This window comes from Ornithorhynchus anatinus, chromosome 5, assembly GCF_004115215.2.
Source record: "Ornithorhynchus anatinus isolate Pmale09 chromosome 5, mOrnAna1.pri.v4, whole genome shotgun sequence".
In the NCBI taxonomy this organism is placed as follows: Eukaryota; Metazoa; Chordata; class Mammalia; order Monotremata; family Ornithorhynchidae; genus Ornithorhynchus; species Ornithorhynchus anatinus.
In genome coordinates this window covers 80,607,668-80,627,216 of record NC_041732.1, presented here as the reverse complement: position 1 = coordinate 80,627,216, position 19,549 = coordinate 80,607,668, and the positions used below count along the sequence as shown (strand labels likewise).

General features: G+C 49.9%; 1 protein-coding gene and 1 non-coding gene across 2 annotated transcripts; both read left to right on the top strand.

Annotated features, from left to right (window-relative positions):
• Window positions 1–4,144, top strand: GUCA2B (guanylate cyclase activator 2B). Its single transcript, XM_039912221.1, has 3 exons — window positions 1–88; window positions 2,307–2,492; window positions 3,978–4,144. The coding sequence occupies exons 1-3, from the start codon at window positions 1–3 to the stop codon at window positions 4,040–4,042; spliced, it is 339 nt and encodes a 112-aa protein (XP_039768155.1). The 3' UTR covers window positions 4,043–4,144.
• A 14,347-nt stretch (window positions 4,145–18,491) lies between these two features.
• LOC114812603 lies at window positions 18,492–18,574 on the top strand. The gene has a single exon (XR_003760254.1). It is a non-coding gene; the product is annotated as a small nucleolar RNA SNORD60 (small nucleolar RNA).
• Window positions 18,575–19,549: the final 975 nt, after the last annotated feature.

Here is a 19,549-nt window from a genome sequence, read left to right as displayed (position 1 = left end):
ATGACCAGGTTTGGGCTCCTGGTGGTGGTGGTGGTGGTGGCCATCGTGGCCCTGGCCCAGGTGGCCCACCCCGCCTTCAAGGTTGCAGGTGTCAGGGCTGGGCAGACCCCTCTCTCTCCCTTCCCCACCCGCCCATTGGCCCTGGCAAGCCCGGCCCCCTTAATTCTGTCCATTCGGGGCGCAGGTGGAGGCTGGGCATCCTGCCAGAGCGGCAGGCACGTGCCCTCGGGGGGTTGGGGGACGAGTCTCCTCGGATAACCGGAAGCCCGGATCATCCAGCAGCGTGGCTCAGTGGAAAGAGACCGGGCTTGGGAGTCAGAGGTCATGGGTTCAGCCACTTGTCAGCTGTGTGGCTTTGTGTCACTTAACTTCTCTGGGCCTCAGTTGCCCCATCTGTAAAATGGGGATGAAGACTGTGAGCCCCACGGGGAACAACCTGATTACCTTGTATCCTCTCCAGCGCTTAGAACAGTGTTTTGCACATAGTAAGCGCTTAACAAATGCCAGCATCATCATCATCATCATCGGGGACGATGACCTAGGGAGCCGCTCCAGCTCCGCCCACCTCGGCCCCGCCTCCTCGATCCCTCATTCCCCATGAAGAGGAGCAGCGTGGCTCAGTGGAAAGAGCCCGGGCTTGGGAGTCAAAGGTCATGGGTTCTAATCCTGGTTCCGCCGCTTGCCAGCTGCGTGACCTTGGGCAAGTCACTTCCCTTTTCTGGGCCTCAGTGACCTCATCTGTAAGATGGGGGTTAAAACGGTGAGCCCTACGTAGGGCAACCTGATCTACCCGAGCGTTTAGAACAGTGCTTGGCACATAGTAAGCGCTTAACAAATACCAACATTATTATTATTATTATTATTAATACCGGCTCTGCTGCTTGTCAGCTGTGTGACCTTGGACAAGTCACTTAGCTTCTCTGCACCTCAGTTACCTCCTCTATAAAATGGGGATTAAGACTGTGAGCCCCACATGGGACAACCTGATTACCTTGTATCTATCCCAGTGCTTAGAAAAGTGCTTGGCACATAGTAAGCGCTTAACAAATACCAACATTAATATTATTATTATTAATCCCAGCTCTGCCGCTTGTCAGCTGTGTAATCTTGGGCAAGTCACTTAGCTTCTCTGCGCCTCAGTTACCTCATCTGTCAAATAGGGATGAAGACTGTAAGCCCCACGTGGGACAACCTGATTACCTTGTATCTACCTCGGCACTTAGAACAGTGCTTGGCACATAGTAAGCGCTTAACAAATATCAACGTAATTATTATCACTCCCACTTATCCCGGCCCTTGCTTCGCGCCAGCCCTGCCCATCTCAGCCCCATTCATTCATTCATTCAATAGTATTTATTGAGCGCTTACTATGTGCAGAGCACTGGACAATGCACTTGTAATGTACAATTCGGCAACAGATAGAGACCATTCCTGCCCAACGTTGGGCTCGCAGTCTAAACAGGGGAGACAGACAGCAAAGCAAAACAGAACAAAACAAGACAACATCATCAAGATGAATAGGATCAAGGAGATATACACCTCATTAACAAAATAAATAGGGTAGTAAATAATATATACAAATGAGCACAGTGCTGAGGGGAGGGGAAGGGGAAGAGCAGAGGGTGTCGGGGGGGGAATGGAGGAGCAGACTCCTCATTCCCACCTATCCCAGCCCCACCCGCCCAAGCCCTGCCTCCTTATTCTGAATTGTCCATTCCAAGTGCTTAGTCCAGTGCTCTGCACATAGTAAGCACTCAATCAATACGATTGAATGAATGAATCCCTCCAGCCCACCCGTCTCCGCCCATCCCCGTCCTCCCCTCCATCTCAGCCCCTTCTCCATCAGCCCGGATGAACGGGCCTGAGGGTAGCCAGGCCTGGGTGGCGGGCAGAGGGAGAAGGCTGGCAGGGCCTGGCAATCCGGTTGGCGAGGTGGCCTCAGGGCCCTTGGGGTCGGCTGGGAGGCAGGAGTACTCCTACTTGGAGTCCACTCCAAAGGCGAATCCCGTCCGCACCACTGCTCGCCCCTGAAAGATCTGGCAGAAACCATGACTTCTTTGGAAAGTGTCCCTTAGAAAAGGCACATTTGTTGGAACGGCTCCTGGATCAGGGAGGAGCCCACTCTGAGCCAGACTGCACAGTTTTCTGGTTAGCCGACACCCTTCCCCCCATGCCCTCATCCCATCCCATCCCATCCCATCCCTTCCCTTTCCCTCCCATCCCATCCCATTATCCCCACAGGGGAGCAGGGCCCAAGCCCCGAGACTTTGGAATGCGGGCACCTGACAGACCTTCTCTCTCCCGAGCTCAGGACAGCGGCCTCCAGTTTCCACTGGATGCCGTGAGGAAGCTGGCTGACCTCTTGGAGGGCCCCGGTGCCGACCTGCAGAGCCGGAAGGCCACCTTGTCCATCTGCACTCATCCTTCCCTGCCACCAGAATTCCTGCCCGTCTGCAAGAGCAAGGAAGCCCCAAGCATCTTCAGACGCCTGAGTATGTGCCCTCTTTTCATCCTTTTGCTGGGGCCAGAGGCTCTCCTAAAGCCGGGGGGGGCAGGAGCTCCCCCAATGCCAGGGGACAGGAGGCTCCCCTTGTTCTGGGGAGGGCAGGGACCTCTGGGGTTTAGGCAATGTGGGGCTCAAATACTCCAAGGCAGCTGAGCGTCCCAGGGGTTGGGGGTTAGAATCTGCGTCCCCCAACTCCCCCATCTTTGGAACCCCTGGGTACCACGGGGTTTCCTAGGAGTCCTAGGACCCTCTCAATCAATCCATCGTTTTTATTGAGCACTGTGTGCGAGCACCTGTACTAAGCCTTTGGGAGAGTACAAGATAACAATGTAACAGATGCAGCAGGAGTTTTTCTCTTCACCCCGAGGGCTGCAGCATCCCCCAAGGGAAAGGAACAGTCAGACTGGGCAGGTAGAGTCCTCATAGAAGTACTTCCCCTCTCCCCTTCTAATAATAATAATAATGTTAGTATTTGTTAAGCGCTTACTACGTGCCAAGCACTGTTCTAAGCGCTGGGGTATATACAAGGTAATCAGTTTGTCCCATGTGGGGCTCACAGTCTTTATCCCCATTTGACACATGAGGTAACTGAGGCACAGAGAAGTGAAGTGACTTGCCCCCGGTCACACAGCAGACAAATGGCAGAGGCAGGATTAGAACCCATGACCTCTAACTCCCAAGCCCGGGCTCTTTCCACTAAGCCACGTTGCTTCTTAGGCTGTAAGCTTGTTATGGGAAGGGGATGTGTCTGTTTATTGTTATACTGCACTCTCCCAAGTGCTTAATACCGTTCTCTGCACACAGTAAGCGCTCAGTCAATACAATTGAATGAATAACAGAAGCAACATTGCCTAATGGTTAGAGCTCAGGCCTGGGAGTCAGAAGGTCATGAGTTCTAATCCCAGCTCTGCCACTTGTCTGCTGTGTGGCCTTGGGCAAGTCACTTCACTTCTCTGTGTCTCAGTTACCTCATCTATAAAATGGGGATTAAGACTGGCAGCCCCATCTGGAAGAGGGACTATGTCCAAACTGATTTGCTTGTATCCACCCCAGTGCTTGGCACATAGTAAGAGCTTACAAAATACTATTATTAGTATTAGTATTATTATCATTATTAGTACCAGTATTTAGGAAGCACTTACTGTGTGCACGGCACTGAATAAAGTCCTGGGGAAGAATATAAAAGGAGGAATTAGACAAGGGCTCTGTACTTGGAGAGGCTCACAGACAACAATTAGGTGAGGAGAAGGCAGGAGAAACCTTTCTACCCACACCAAGCACCAGTATTGGGTTGCTCCCCTCTCCCCACCTAAGGAACTCAGCGCACCCCTGGTCTCTCCCTGCAGTGCCCCAAATTCCAGCATCCCAACCCCCAGCACCTCTGACTCGCCCAGCCCTGGCCTCAGCACCCAACTCCCCTCCATGCCTCTAGCCCCCCAGCCAGTCTCACCAAGTGTCTCCCCTCCTCCAGGAACCATCGCCAACGATGACCTCTGTGAGCTCTGTACCAACGCAGCTTGTACTGGATGCTACTGAGCAGAGCCCAAAACCTCGAGACCCCGAGAGCCCCCCAAGACCCCACCCTCTGGGCTGACTCAGGCCCAAAGCCTCGAGAGCATGAGAGCCAGAGGACACACCCCCCCCGGCCTATGGGCCTTGAGATTCTCGAAGACGCATTCCCCCCCGGCCCAGAGTTCCCAAGACCCCGCTCCCCAATTTTGTTCCCTGAAGTTGCTCGCGCTGGCCGGGAAGCAGCCAGTCAATGTGGCGGTGGTTGGGTGGGGGCACTGATCCGATACCAAGAAACTGGTTAGGCTGGCAGCCGGCTGGGCCAGCCAGGTACACAGGCCCCACCCTTTCTATCCAGTCCAACCCCAGGAGCCCAAGAGTGTCCACGCTTCCCCGGCAGCGGCCAGCTGCTGCCCCTCCCAAACATTTCCAGATGGAAGATTCCGCTCTGCCCGATCCCGAGGGGTGGGGCTGCAGCCCCGGCTAATCGGGCCTGGCTCCCGGGAGAAAGGCAAGGTGGAGGGGGCTGGATGCAGGGATCCGGTTACCAGTCCCAACTGTGTCCACATTCATTCATTCCGTCTTATTTATTGAGTGCTTACTGTGTGCAGAGCACTGGCCTAAGCTCTTGGGAGAGTACGATTCAACAGTGAGTGGACACATTCCCTGCCCACACAAATAGGCTTTCCTGGGGCTCTGCTTGTTCCTGTCGGGAAGGAGGTGCAATGTCTCCTTCCCCTCTGTCCCCACTGACCCAGCCTCTCCCTATTCCATCCTCCTGCTGGAATCGCGCCCCCCGCCCCCCCGCTTCCCAGGCTCCAATCCAGCCCCTTGTTACTGCTAAAGGATCACCATAGGCTCGGACCCAGAACCCCTCGTCACAGACATTACATGTGGGCACGAGCACACACTCACACACGGATTTCCGGATCAGAGCGTGCCCAGGGACCCATGAGGTCAGACACACAATACCTACACGTGCACACATGCTCATATAAAGGCCCGTCCCTGCTCAGTTTGAAAACAATAAAGTTTTCTCACTAGCTGCGCATCCCAGTCTGATGTCTTCTGTGCTCCCCTCCCTCTCCAGCCCCCAGACCGGGCTCTTGCATTGTCCGTGGGGGTAGCTGTCCTTCCCCCGGCACTCCCTGACCCCACCCACCATGCTCTCTGCTTCCTGCACCTCTCCCTGAGGGCAGGATGGGAACAGGGATAATAATTCTAACATTCCTGGCTGTGGGAGGGACGCCACATCCTCCTCCAACGTTCCCACTGGAGACCCAGAACCTCACTCAGATCGGGGAAGTCCAGGGCGAGCTGTTTCTCATCAGCCGTCTTGACCTGGAGCTTCCAAGCCACAAAGCTCCTGAGGCCCAGGGCTGCCAGGCTATCCATCGATCGATTGTATTGAACGCTATGTGCAGAGCACTGTACTCATCTGTTGAGAGAGTACAATATAACAGTATTAGCAGATGCGTTCTCTGCCCATAATAAGTTTATAGTCTAGCGGGGAAGACCAACATTAATATAAATAGATAAGTAATTTATAATATATAATTTAAAGTTATGTACATAAATGCTGTGGGGTTGAGGGTGGGGAGAAAATCAAATGCCCAAAGGTCACAGATCCAGGTGCAAAGATGACGCAGAAGGGAGAACAGCGTGGCTCAGTGGAAAGAGCACGGGCTTGGGAGTCAGAGGTCATGGGTTGGAATCCCAGCTCTGCCACTTGACAGCTGTGTGACTGTGGGCAAGTCACTTAACTTCTCTGTGCCTCAGTTACCTCATCTGTAAAATGGGGATTAACTGTGAGCCTCACGTGGGACAACCTGATTACCCTGTATCTACCCCAGTGCTTAGAACAGTGCTCGGCACATAGTAAGCGCTTAACAAATACCAACATTATTATTATTACTATAGAACGAGCCGAGGAAAAGAGGGTTGAATCGGGGAAGACCTCTTAAAGGAGAGATGACCCTAATAAGGCTTTGAAGGTGGTGGTCTGGCATATAAGGAGGAGGAGGAAGTTCCAGGCTAGGGGGTGGAGATGGGACAGGAAATAGCAGTGAGATAGGTGAGATCAGGGCCCAGTGAGTAAGCTGGTGCTAGAGAAGTGGAGTGTGCTGACTGGGCTGTAAGCAGTTCATTCTAAGCACTTAGTACAGTGCTCTGCACATAGTAAGCACTCAATAAATACTATTGAATGAATAAGCTGCGGCCCAGCCTCTGAGGGGGGATTAGTGAGGCCTCTGCCTCTAGACGCCACGTCAGTCAGCATGGGATCAGTTAGAATAACAGTGTGCCAGCAAAGCCTGTCCCGGACATTCTCTCTCAGGCAGCTCTGATGGACCAGGGGCAAAATAGGGTCACCGCATCTCCAGTCTCCCCTGCCCAGCTCTCCCTCTTGGCTGCCTCTCGGACCCCCCTACCTGGGGCAGCTCCCTGGACAGGTTGGTAATACTCATCACTAGTCCAACCTCCAGGCCCCGGCCAAGCAAGGATGGCTGAGACCCCCCAGCCCCATCGCCTCAGAGTGGGAGCGGGAGATGCAGGGTCCAACAGAGAAGCCGAGTCACCCCCTCCCCAGTCATCTGAGTCAAGCCAATCAGTGGATCAGTGAGTTGAGGCATTCATTCATTCATTCATTCATTCAATAGTATTTATTGAGCGCTTACTATGTGCAAAGCACTGAACTAAGTGCTTGGAATGAACAATTCAGCAACAGATAGGGACAATCCCTGCCCGATGACATGCTTAGTCTAAACGGGGGAGACAGACAGCAAAGCAAAACAGAACAAAACAAAACATCAAGATAAATAGAATCAAGGAGATATACACCTCATTAACAAAATAAATAAGGTAACAAATGATATATACAAATGAGCACAGTGCTGAGGGGAGGGGAGGGGAAGCAGAGGGAAAGGGGGCTCAGACTTGGAAGATCTCCTGGAGGAGGTGATCTCTCAGTAGGGCTTTGAAGAGGGGAAGAGAGTTAGTTTGGCAGAGGAATTCCAGGACAGCAGTAGGACGTGGGCCATGGGTTGACGGCGGGATAGGCGTGAATGGGGGACAGTGAGGAGGTGAACGGCAGAGGAGCGGATCCTAATCCTCCTCGACTTCTCAGCTGCCTTTGACACTGTTAACCATCCCCTTCTTCTCCACACCGTATCTCTCCTTGGCTTCATGGACTCTGTCCTCTCCTGGTTCTCCTCATCTCTCTGGCCGTTCATTCTCTGTCTCCTTCATGGCCTCCTCCTCCCCCTCCCATCCACTAACTGTAGGGGTTCCTCAAATCTCATTTCTAGGCCCTCTTCTGTTCTCTATCTATACCCACTCCCTTGGTGAACTCATTTGCTCCCACAACTTCAACTATCATGTCTATGCAGATGACACACAAATCTCCATCTCCTCCCCGTCCTCTCCCCTTCCCTTCAGGCTTGTATCTCCTCCTGCCTCCGGGACGTCTCCACCTAGATGTCTGCCCACTACCTAAAACTCAACATGTCCAAAACTGAGCTCCTTATCTTCCCTCCCAACCTCTGTCCTCTCCCTGACTTACCCGTCACTGTGGACGGCACGACCATCCTTCCTCTCTCACAGGCCCGCAACCTCGGTGTCATCCTTGACTCAGCTCTCTCATTCACTCCACACATCCAATCCGTCACCAACGCCTGCCGGTCTCACCTTTACAATATCCCCAAGATCCGCCCTTTCTTCTCCATCCAAACTGCTATCGTGCTGGTACAAACTCTCATAATATCCCGACTGGATTATTGTGTCAGCCTCCTCTCTGACCTCCCTTCCTCCTGTCTCTCCCCATTCCAGTCTATTCTTCATTCTGCTGCCCGGATCAACTTCCTATAGAAGCATGTCACTCCCCTCCTTAAAAACCTCCAGTGATTGCCTGTCAACCTCTGCACGAAACAAAAACTCCTCACTCCTGGTTTCAAAGCTCTCCATCCCTTTGCCCTCTCCTACCTCACCTCCCTTCTCTCTTTCTACTGCTCACCCCATACGCTCCGCTCCTCTGTCGCCCACCTCCTCACGGTTCCCCATTCACGCATATCCTGCCATCGACCCCTGGCCCATGTCCTCCCGCTGTCCTGGAATGCCCTCCCTCCTCACCTCCGCCAAACTAACTCTTCCCCTCTTCAAAGCCCTACTGAGAGCTCACCTCCTCCAAAAGGCCTTCCCAGACTGAGCTCCCCTCCTTCTCCCTCTGCTCCTCCTCCCCTCCCCACTCAACACTCTGCTTCTCCCCCTTTCCCCTCCCCTCCCCTCAGCACTGTCCTCATTTGTATATATTATTTATTACCCTATTTATTCTGTTAATGAGATGTACATCCCCTTGATTCTATTTATCATGATAATGCTGTCTTGTTTTTGTTTTGTTTTGTTTTGCTTCACTGTTTGATTCCCCCGATTAGACTGTGATCCCATCACCGGGCAGGGATTGTCTCTATCTGTTGCCGAATTGTACATTCCAAGCACTTAGTACAGTGCTGTGCACATAGTAAGCGTTCGATAAATACTATTGAATGAATGAATGAGAGAAGGGAGGTGAGGCAGGAGGGGGAAAGGTGATAGAGAGCTTTGAAGCCAAAAGTGAGGAGTTTTTTTGCGTGCAGAGGTTGATAGGCAACCACTGGAGGTTTATAAGGAGGAGAGTGACATGCCCAGAGTGTTTCTGTAGGAAGATGATCCGGGCAGCGGAATGAAGAATAGATTGGAGTGGGGAGAGACAGGAGGAAGGGAGATCAGAGAGAAGTCTGACACAATAATCCAGTCAGGATATTATGAGAACTTGTACCGGCATGATAGCAGTTTGGATGGAGAGGAAAGGGAAGAATTTAGCAACATTGTAAATAATGCTAATAATAATGGTATTTGTTAAGTGCTTACTATGTGCCAAGCACTATTCTAAGGTCTGAGGTAGATAAAAGGTAATTCCTGTCTCTCATGGGCTCACAGCCTTAGTCCCAATTTTAACAGATGAGGGAACTGAGGCCCAGGGAAATGAAGTGACTTGCCCAAGGTAACACAGCAAACAAATGACAGAGCCAGGATTAGAACCCATGACCTCCTGACTCCCAGACCCGTGCTCTATCTACTGAGCCATCCTGAAAGGATTTATCATGATAATATTGTCTTGTTTTTGTTTTGTTTTGTTTTGCTCTGCTGTCTGTCTCCCCCGATTAGACTGTGAGCCCGTCACTGGGCAGGGATTGTCTCTATCTGTTGCTTAATAGTAATAATAATAATAATAATGTTGGTATTTGTTAAGCTCTTACTATGTGCAGAGCACTGTTCTAAGCGCTGGGGTAGACAAAGGGGAATCAGGTTGTCCCACGTGGGGCTCACAGTCTTCATCCCCATTTTACAGATGAGGGAACTGAGGCCCAGAGAAGTGAAGTGACTTGCCCACAGTCACACAGCTGCCAAGTGGCAGAGCTGGGATTCGAACTCATGACCTCTGACTCCAAAGCCCGGGCTCTTTTCACTGAGCATTCCAAGTGCTTAGTACAGTGCTCTGCTCATAGTAAGTGCTGAATAAATACTATTGAATGAATGAATGAATGATTTGGTGACAGATTGAATATGTGGGTGGAATGAGAGAGTTGAGTTAAGAACAACACCTAGGTTAAAGAATTGTGAGATATGAAGGAGAGTGGTATTGTCTACAATGATGGGAAAGATATGGGAGGACAGGGTTTGGGCAGGAAGATGAGGAATTCAGTTTTGGACATGCTGAGTTTGAGGTGTTTTGGGAACATCCAGGTAAAGATGTTCTGAAGGCAGAAGGAAATGAGGTTGCAGGGAAGGAGAATGGTCAGCGTTGGAGACATAGATTTAGAAATCATCTGCATAGAGATGGTAACAAATGAGTTTTCCAAGAGAGTAGGGGTAAATGGAGAAAAGAAGGGAACCTAGAATTGAGTCTGGCGAGACCTCCCCCACTGTCAGAGGGTGGGAGGCAGAGGAGGAGCCAGCAAAAGAGACAGAATTAGTGGTCAGAGAGGTAGGAGGAGAACCAAGAGAAGACAGTGTTAGTGAAGCCAGGGTTGGATAAAGTTTCAAGGAGCAGGGGGTGGTCTACAGTGGGAAAGGCAGTTGAGAGTCTAGTTGCCATCCGAAATGGGAGAAAATAGTGATGGTGAAGTTCACCTATAAATGTGTGTGTGGTAAAAAGGCTAATGTGGGATCCACAGTTCTGATCACAGTCAATACACAAAATGGTTGTCCCTGGTTGTATCATTGTTCTGAATGTTTACAGTGTCTGGCTTTTGTTTTTGTTTTTTCTCTTTTGCCTCCTTGTCTCTCGTTACTTAGGAAACCTTTGCCTGAAGAAAGTCACTTCTCTTCTGACGACATTGTGCCCTGCTTGTCTGTTCTCAGCAGTTAGCCTCCATTTCTCAGCTGGAATGCAGCAGGCTGTCTTTTACTGTGGCCTAAAAACATTTTCTCTGCCCTCTTTGCTTTCGATTTTCCAATTTAAGCTCTTTATACAGTAGCTATTTCAGTCAGTCAATCGGTCAATCGTATTTATTGAGGGCTTACTGTGTGCAGAGCACTCTACTAAGCACTTGGGAGAGTACAATATAACAATAAACAGACACATTCCCTGCCCCCATTGAACTTACGGTCTAGAGGGGAGTTTACATTTGCTCATCTCCCTCACATGTCCTACCCAGCATAGATGTGTTAAGGAGAGAAGAGATTTGAGGCCAGGAGACTGGCTGCATTCCAGAACTTCGCTGTCTGTGATCTCATCTTAATTAATTAATTGCCATTTGGTATTGAGTATGATCAGTGAGTGAAGCTGGTGGACTTATTCAGTGAGCCAGAGTCCAGAGCTTACTGCCTTAGAGAAGGTTGGACAACATTACAGCCCTGTAGACCTTCAGTTTGGTCTGGAACATTTTTTTAATGGTCTTTGTTAAGCGCTTACTATGTGCCAGGCACTATACTAAATGCTGGGGTAGATACAAGTTTAGACTGGGAGTCTGCAATTGGGAAGGGATTGTCCCTATCTGTTGCCCAATTGTACACTCCAAGTGCTTAGTACAGTGCTCTGCACATAGTAAACGCTCAGTAAATACTATTGAATGAATGAATACAAGTTAATCAGGTTGGACACAGTCCATGATCCACATGGGGCTTATGGTCTCCATCTCCATTTTACAGATGATGTAACTGAGGCAAAGAGAAATGAAATGACTTGGCCAAGGTCATACAGCAGATGCTGCAGAATCAAGACTAGACTATAGATCCTTCAGATTCCCAGGCCTGTGCTCCTTCCACTAGGCCATGCTGCTTATCAAGCTGAAACTTGATACCCCACAGCCACCACAATGTGTTTGGCAGGCTTCCAAAGGATGTGCTGACCGCCTTGATTCTGTTTTCTACTTCCTTATCTATCAATGCAGGGAACAGAATTGTGTTATAGCTTTTAGCTCTGTGTTGCCAATATGAATTTTTGATGGTGCGTATGACTTCCCTGGTCCAGTTTGCTACACCACCTCAGTTTTCTTCAGACTTATCATCCAGCCTATTGCACCTGGCTGATTCCATGAAGCGGTTTAAAATTGTTTGCACAGTTACTGAATTTGCATCACATTCATATGGAATAGGATTGGGAGTGTTTCCACTGAGGCAGCCCAACCAGATCATTCAGATCCCAGAATCCACTTGAAGTTCTGGGTGATCACATTGGACTGTTTTCATGGAGAAAATCAACAGGAGAATTGTTTGGTTCTCCATCTCCCTTGGGGTGGGTGGACGAGGTCGGGCCCAGAGAAATTCATCTGACCAACCAGGACTCTCTCTGCCCAGTGGCTCCAGAGAGAGTGGGGTCTGACAGACCAACCTCCTGGACTTGGTAGTGGAGGCAGAAGAGGCAGGGCTGGTCCATCCATTAGACGGATGCAGACCCACTTCTGCATCAGGCAGAGATTTCTCACCATCGGCCTTAAGGCAACTCAATCAGCCCTCCCCCTTGCACATCTTGTTCCTTTCCTACTTCATTCAAGCTCGCACACTTCACTCTTCTAATGCCAACCTACTCAGTGGGCCTCACTCTCATCTCACTGGCCAGTGACCCCTTGCTTACACCCTCCCTTCAGCCTGGAACTCCCTCCCACTTCGCATCCTACAAACCATCGCTCTCCCCATCTTCAATCCTTCTGAAATCAAATCAACTCCAGGAAGCCTTCTCTGACTAACCTTTCACCTCCCCAGCCTATTCTCTCTCCCATCTGCATCACACTTGAGTCCGAACCTCCTAAAAACACTTTGCTACTCCTCCCAACCCCCACCCAAATAGCACTTCCATACATCTCCCTATTTTAATGTCTGTTTCCCCATTAGAATATAAGCAGGGATCATGTCAACTAACTGCTTTTCCCCCCAAGCACTAAGTACCCTATGTAAGTTCCCTCTAGACTGTAAGCTTGTAGTGGGCAGGGAATGTATATACCAACTCTCCTAAGTTCTACACATAGTAAGCACTCAATAATTACCATAGATGGATTGATTACTCTGTTTAATAAATTCAGTGACAGTATAGGATTGATCGATAGTACAGTGCTCTGCACAGAGTAAGTGCTCAATAAATTCATTTATTCATTCAATCGTGTTTATTGAGCACTTACTGTATACAAAGCACCGTACTAAGCGCTTGGGAGAGTACAATATAATAATAAACATTTTTCTGCCCACAACAAGTCACAGTCTAGAGAGGGAAAAATAACCCACAACTCTCGGACCAACTCTCAGACCAATTAATAAACACCATTGATTGATTGATTGATTGATAATTGACATTACCTGGTTGGGAAAACACACCAGGCCCTGGAATAGACATTTTCCCATCCTGCTCCTGGGCCCGGGCTTTGTCTAGAAGACCAAGAGGCTTATACAGGAGTGGGTATGATAAGAAGAGGAGAGGGTACAGTGCACAGGGAATGAGGGGGTTGGATGGCATTGTTAAAAGAAGGCTGATGGGAGGATGTAGCCAGAGACGATGGCATTGTTAACGAGATGGCTGAAGGGAGGATGTGGTCAGAGGGCCAGAGATGATGGCATTAACGAGAGGGCTGACAGGAGGATGTGGCCAGAGAGCCTGGGCAGAACAGGCAGAGCCTGTAAAGGAGAGTACAGGGAAGGACAGAGCGGAACAAAGGAAAGGTTCAGGAAGCCCAACAGGGCCAAGCAGGTCACCCAGGGGGTGGTCACTGTTTCCCTTCTCCTCGTAAGTTTCATCATCAACAGTATTTATAGAATGCTTACTATACGCAGAGCACTGTGCAAAGTGCTTGGGAGAGTGCAATACACCAGAGTTGGTGGACACATTTCCCTCCCACAACAAGCTTAGAGGAGACAGACATTAATATAAATCAATAATTTTTAATACGTAACTTTTATTCACACCTCCCTCAACCCCATAGCTTTTATGCACATATGCATAATTTATATTACTGTCTATCTCCCCCTCTAGACTGTAAGCTTGTTGTGGGCTGGGAATGTATCTACCAATTCTGTTCTATCGTACTCTCCCAAGCTCTTAGTACAGGGTTCCTCATACAGTATGTACTCAATAAATACGATTGATTGATTGATTGATTGATTGATTAAAGGCAGGACTTAAGTGCTACGGGGCTGAGGGAGAGGCAAATACCAAACGCCCAAAGATCACAGATCCACATGTGTAGACAATGCAGAAGGGAGAGGGAGCTGGGGAAAAGAGGGCTCAATCGGGGAAGTCCTCTTGGAGATGTCAGTCAATCAATCAGTTGCATTTATTGAGGAGATGTCAATCAGTCAATCAATCAATTGTATTTATTGAGTGCTTACTGGGTTCAGAGCACTGTACTAAGTGCTTGGGAGAGTACGACACAACAATATAACAGTCACATTCCTTGTCCATAATGAGCTTATAGTCTAGAGGGGAAGACAGACTATTTAATATGAAAAAATACATTTTGGATATATACATAAGTGCTAAGCCCCCCTTTTCTTCAGCTCCCCCTCCCCTCCCCATTGCCCCTACTTGCTCCCTTTGCTCTCCCCCCTCCCCACAGCGCCTGTGTATATATGCATATCTATAATTCCATTTACTTATATTAATGCGTTAACTTGTTTTGATGTCTGTCTCCCCCCTTCTAGTCTGTGAGCCCATTGTGTGCATGGATTGTCTCTCTTTGTTGCTGAATTGTTCTTTCCAAGAGCTTAGTACAGTGTTCTGCACACAGTAAGCAATCAATAAATGTGATTGAATGTATGAATGAATGAATGGGACTGGAACAGGAGTGGTGCATAAAGGGAACAAGTTAGGGTGATGATGATGCAGAAGGGACTGGGAAAAGAGGAAATGAGAGCATAGTCAGGGAAGGCCTCTTGGAGGAGCTATGCTTTCAACAAGGCTTTGAAAGTAGGGAGAGTAATTGTCTGTCAGATATGAAAAGGGAAGGTGTTTCAGGCCAGAGGCAGAAGTGAGTGAGAGGATGAGATCGAGATACAGTGAGTAGATTGGCATTAGAGGAGCAAAGTGTGCAGGATGGGTTGTAGTAAGAGAATAGCAAGGTGAGGTAGGAGAGGACAAGGTAATTCAGTGCTTTAAAGCCAATAGTAGGGAGTTTCTGCCTGATGTGGGGGTAGATGTGCAATCACTGGAAGTTCTTGAGGAGTGGGGAAACATGGACTGAACGTTTTTGTAGAAAAATGAGCTGAATAAAAGAGTGAAGTATGGCTTGGAGAGAGGAGAGAGAAGGCAGAGAGGTAAGCAAGAAGGCTGCTACAGTAATCAAGGTGGGAGAGGATAAGCATTTAGATTAATGTGAGAGCAGTTTGGGTGGAGAGGAAAGGGTGGATTTTGTGATGTGGTGAAAACTGAACCAATAGGATTTAGTGACAGATTGAATATGTGGCTTGAATGAGAGAGAGGAGACAAGGATAACGCCAAGGTGATGGACTTATGAGACAAGGTTATAGGCTTTTTCTTCTAGAAAGGATAGTGGTGCTGTCTACAGCAATGGTAAAGTCAAGGGTTTGGGAGGGAAGATAAGGAGTTCTGTTTTGGACATATTAAGTTTGAGGTGATGGCAGGACATCCAAGTAGAGATGTCTTGAAGGCGGGAGGAAATGTGAGAATGTAGAGAGGGAGAGAGATCGGGGCTGGAGGTGGAGATTTGGGAATCATCTGCACAGAGGTGGAAGTTGAAGCAATGGGAGTGAATGAGTTCTCCAAGGGAGTGGCTGTAGATGGAGACTAGAAGGGGACCCAGAACTGAATCCTGAGGGACTCCCAGAGTTAGGAAGTGGGAGACAGAGGAGGCAAAGAGACTGAGAATGAGTGGCCAGAGGGATGAGGAGAAGCAGGAGAGGACATTGTCAGTGAAGTTGCAGTTGGATAATGTTTTCAGGAGGAGGGGGTAGCCCACAGTGTCAAAGGCAGCTGAGAGATCAAGGAGGATTAGGATGGAGTAGAGGCCGTTGGATTTGGCAAGAAGGAGATCATTGGTGACCTTTGAGAGGGCAGTTTCTGAGGACTGTAGGGGATGGAAGTCAGGTTGGAGGGGGTCACGGAGAGAACTGGAGGAGAGGAACTTGAAATAGTAAGTGTAGACAACTTGCTCAAGAGGTTTGGATAGGAATGGTAAGAGGGAGATGGGGGGAGTTCCAGGCTAAGGAGAGGATGTGGGAATGGGGTCTGCAGGGAGATAGACGACATCGGGGCACAGTGAATAAGCTGGAGCTCGACGAGTGAAGCGTGCAGCCTGGGCTGTAGTAGGAGATCAGTGAGTTAAAGTAGGAGGGAGTGAGCTGTTTGAGGGCTTTACAGTCTATGGTAAGGCATTTCTCTTTGATGTGGAGGTGAATGGGCAACCACTGGAGGTTCTTGAGAAATTGCCCTGACAGTCAGTGCCAGAGTGCTGCTCTGTACACATGACCTGAGTTCCCATGTCGCTAGGGTAAAGTCGTATTAGCCCCAAATCAAACTAGGCCCTGTTGCTCCCACGGTCCCCTCATCCTCCACTCCCAAAGCCCAGCCACCATTTTAGGAGTTTCAAGCCAAAGTCTTAATCGTGTCTACTATTACACTGTACTCCCCCAACCACTTAGTACAGTGCTCTGCACATGGTAAGAGCTCAAGAAATATGATTGAATGAATGAATGAATGGATATAACATAGCTCTTTGGGCCGCTGGGACTACAGCTCCCAGAAGCCCCAGGGAGAACTATGTAATCACAAAGCACAGAGGCCTGGACCCAGGTTTGGGTTGTGCCTGGGTTGGATTGGGTTGCCCTGGGCAGTAGATTTCTGACCCGTGCAGGGAACTAATTCCAGGGTCTCCAAGGCCTGGGAGGCTTAGAGATTTGGGGGGTGCCCTCCCTGCAGGATCGGAAAGCTGCGGAAAGGGGTGCTAAACTGTGGGAGGACGAGGCCATGCTGAAGACATAGTGGGATGTATTCCGTAAGAGCCTGGCCCAGAAGCGGAGTGGTCTAGTGGATAGTGCTCGGGCCCGGGAATCAGAAGGGCTGGGGTTTTAATCCTGGTTTGAAGTGGGCAAGTCATTTCATTTCCCTATGCCTCAGTTACCTCATCTGTAAAATAGGGATTGACTGTGAGCCCCATCTGGGACGTGGACTGTGTCAAACCAGATTAGCTTGTATCTACCCCTGCATTTAGTGCAGTCCCAGCCACATAGGAAGGGCTTAACAAATACCAATTTTAAAAAAAGATGCTAGGTCATTTGCATATCATAGGCATACAATTACCATGTCATTTTTCCCAGGTTTTGCTTTCTTTGCCTTCCCCCGCCTCCCCTCCTCACCAGCCCCCCCACCTGGACCAGCCTAATCCCACCCCTGGCTGAAGTCGGGAAGCTGTGGACGCAGAGGGTCAAGGTACACAGAACGGTTCCGTGGGCAGAGGGGTGACATGGAGTCTCAGGCCAAGCAGCCTTCTCCCACCTTGGCTCCGGACCCCATAGAACCCAGAAACCAGACCCCGGATCTCACTGCCCGGGCATCCCCGTGGCCCCTCGGGACAAGATCAGGCCATTCCTTAGGGGTGTCTCGGGTGGGGCTGTGAGCCCGGCTTCCAAGCACCCAAGCCAGGAGCCCACAAATGGACCTGGCAGCCACCTGACATTATTTAATTAATTTATTGATTATGGTACTTGTAAGCGCTTACTCTATGCCAAGCACTGCTCTAAGCACTGGGGTAGATACAAGTTAATTAAATTGGACACAGTCCCTGTCCCCCTTGGGGCTCACAGTCTTAATCACCATTTTACAGATGAGGTAATTGAGGCCCAGAGAAGTTAATTGACTTGCCAAAGGTCACACAGCTGACAGGTGGTAGAGTCAGGCTTAGAACCCAGGTCCTACTGACTCCCAGGCCCGTGCTCTATCCACTAAGCCACGCTGCTTCTTGGACATGCAGTTACAGATCTCTAGAACTCCAGGATTTGGGAAGGAGGTGGGGAGGACCAGTCCAATGTGCCAACAAACAGCTTTGGGAATGAAGGAGGTTGGGAGGAGGAGAGGGGGCCCTGCACTTCAGTGGGCATGGGATGGGGGGGGAACTGCCTTTTAGGAAGAGGCATCAGGACTCCTACACACACAAAATATACACACACATACAAGTGGATGAGAAGTAGATTTATTAAGAGTTTCCTGGTCAGAGGCCTGGGATAACTGCCCAGAGCTGGCAACTCCTGACGGAGAAATAGAGATGGGGGCCCCAGCAGGGCCCCTGTTACCTCCCCGAGGGATGAGAGAGATGGGATGGCATGGGGGCGGCTCTCCCTCCCCCTTCCCATGCCCCACAGGAGTGATTTAGACTCAGTGTGTTCAGTCAGCAGCAGCTGGTAGAGCGGGAGATGCCAGCGGTGGGCAGCAGGTGAAGGGTGGGAGTGGGGGTGGCACAGCAGCGGAGGATGGAGGTGGCACGGCAGGGGTTTTAGGCTGGCCTGAGGCATGGGCGGTGGCGGCCAGGGAGTCGCAGGGGGTCCCAAGTCCTTCTAGCAGCCGGTGCAGGCCGCGTAGCCGCAGAGCTCGCATATGTGGGGTTCTTGGGCAATGGCTCCTGGAGAAGCAATGGGAAGCATTGAGGCGGCTGTCCTTGTGGGACCCCCGACTCTTGTCCCTCTGACCGGAACAGGCGTGGGGACTAGAGCTGGAGGCCCAGTCAGCGGGAAGAATACCTGGATGTATCCAGTTCTCTCAGTTTTCCAAATCACTGCTTGCCCATTAAGTATCCCAGTTTATCCTCATCGTGGTCCTGAGAGGGAGGAACTGTAGACAATATCACTATTCCCCCCATCTCATAAACCCGTAACCTTGGCATTGTCCTCCACTCACCTCTCTCTTTCAACTTACATAGTCAGTCCGTCATCCTGTTGGTTCTACCTTCACAACATGTAGGATAGGCTTTAAATAAATTTCCCTTCTTCCCCCAGCCTCCTATTGAACCGAAGAAGACACACGGCAATTTCTGACACCTCATACTACAGCTGCTTCCACAGCCTGATTCTCACGCCGAACTGAGGCTCGATTTATTGCTAAAATCCCCCCTTTCCTCTCCACACTGCTACCGTGTTGATCCAAGCAGTTATCTTATCTTGCCTTGACTATTGCATCTGACTGACTCCTTGCTGACTTCCCTGCCTCCCGTCTCTCCCCGCTCTAGATTACACTTCACTCTGCTGCCCGGATCATTTTCCTAAAAAAGTGTTCAGTCCACATCTCCCCAAACCTTAAGAACCTCCAGTGGTTGCCCATCCACCTCTGCAAACAGAAACTCCTTACCTTTGGCTTAAAAGCACTCAATCAGCTCTCCCCATCATACACTGAGAACGTATGCTTCACTCCTCCAGTGCCAGCTTACTCACTGAGCTCTGATCTCTATCTTGCTGCTGACTCCTTTCCCATGTCCTCCACCTAGCCTGAAACTCCATATACACCATATACATATAGACCAGGTGGCCACTCTCCTCACCTTCAAAGCACTATTCGGGTCACAACTCCCTCCCAGACGAGTTCCCCATTTAAACCCTCTTTTTCCTTGCTCCCTCTCCCTTCTGCGTCCTCTAGGCACTTGGATTTGTGACCTATGAGCATTTGATATTCGCTCTACCAACCCTCAGTTTCCCAGCACTTATGTACTTATGTGTAAATTATATATTATAATAATAATAATGATGGTATTTGTTAAATGCTTACTTTGTGCCAGGCACTGTACTAGGCGCTGGTGTGGAGACAAGCAAATCAAGGTGGACACAGTCCCTGTCCTATGTGGGGCTCACAGTCTCAATCCCCATTTTACTAAAGAGGTAACTGAGGCTCAGAGAAGTGAAGTGACTTGCCCAAGGTCACAGAGCCGACAAGTGGCAGAGCCAGGATTAGAACCCATGATCCTCTCACTCCCAGGCCTATGCTCTCTTCACTACCGTCTGCCGCACACCCACCATCCCGTCTGCCACCTGCCTGCCCCTCCACAGTCTTCCCCGCTCTCCTCCAGCAGGGGA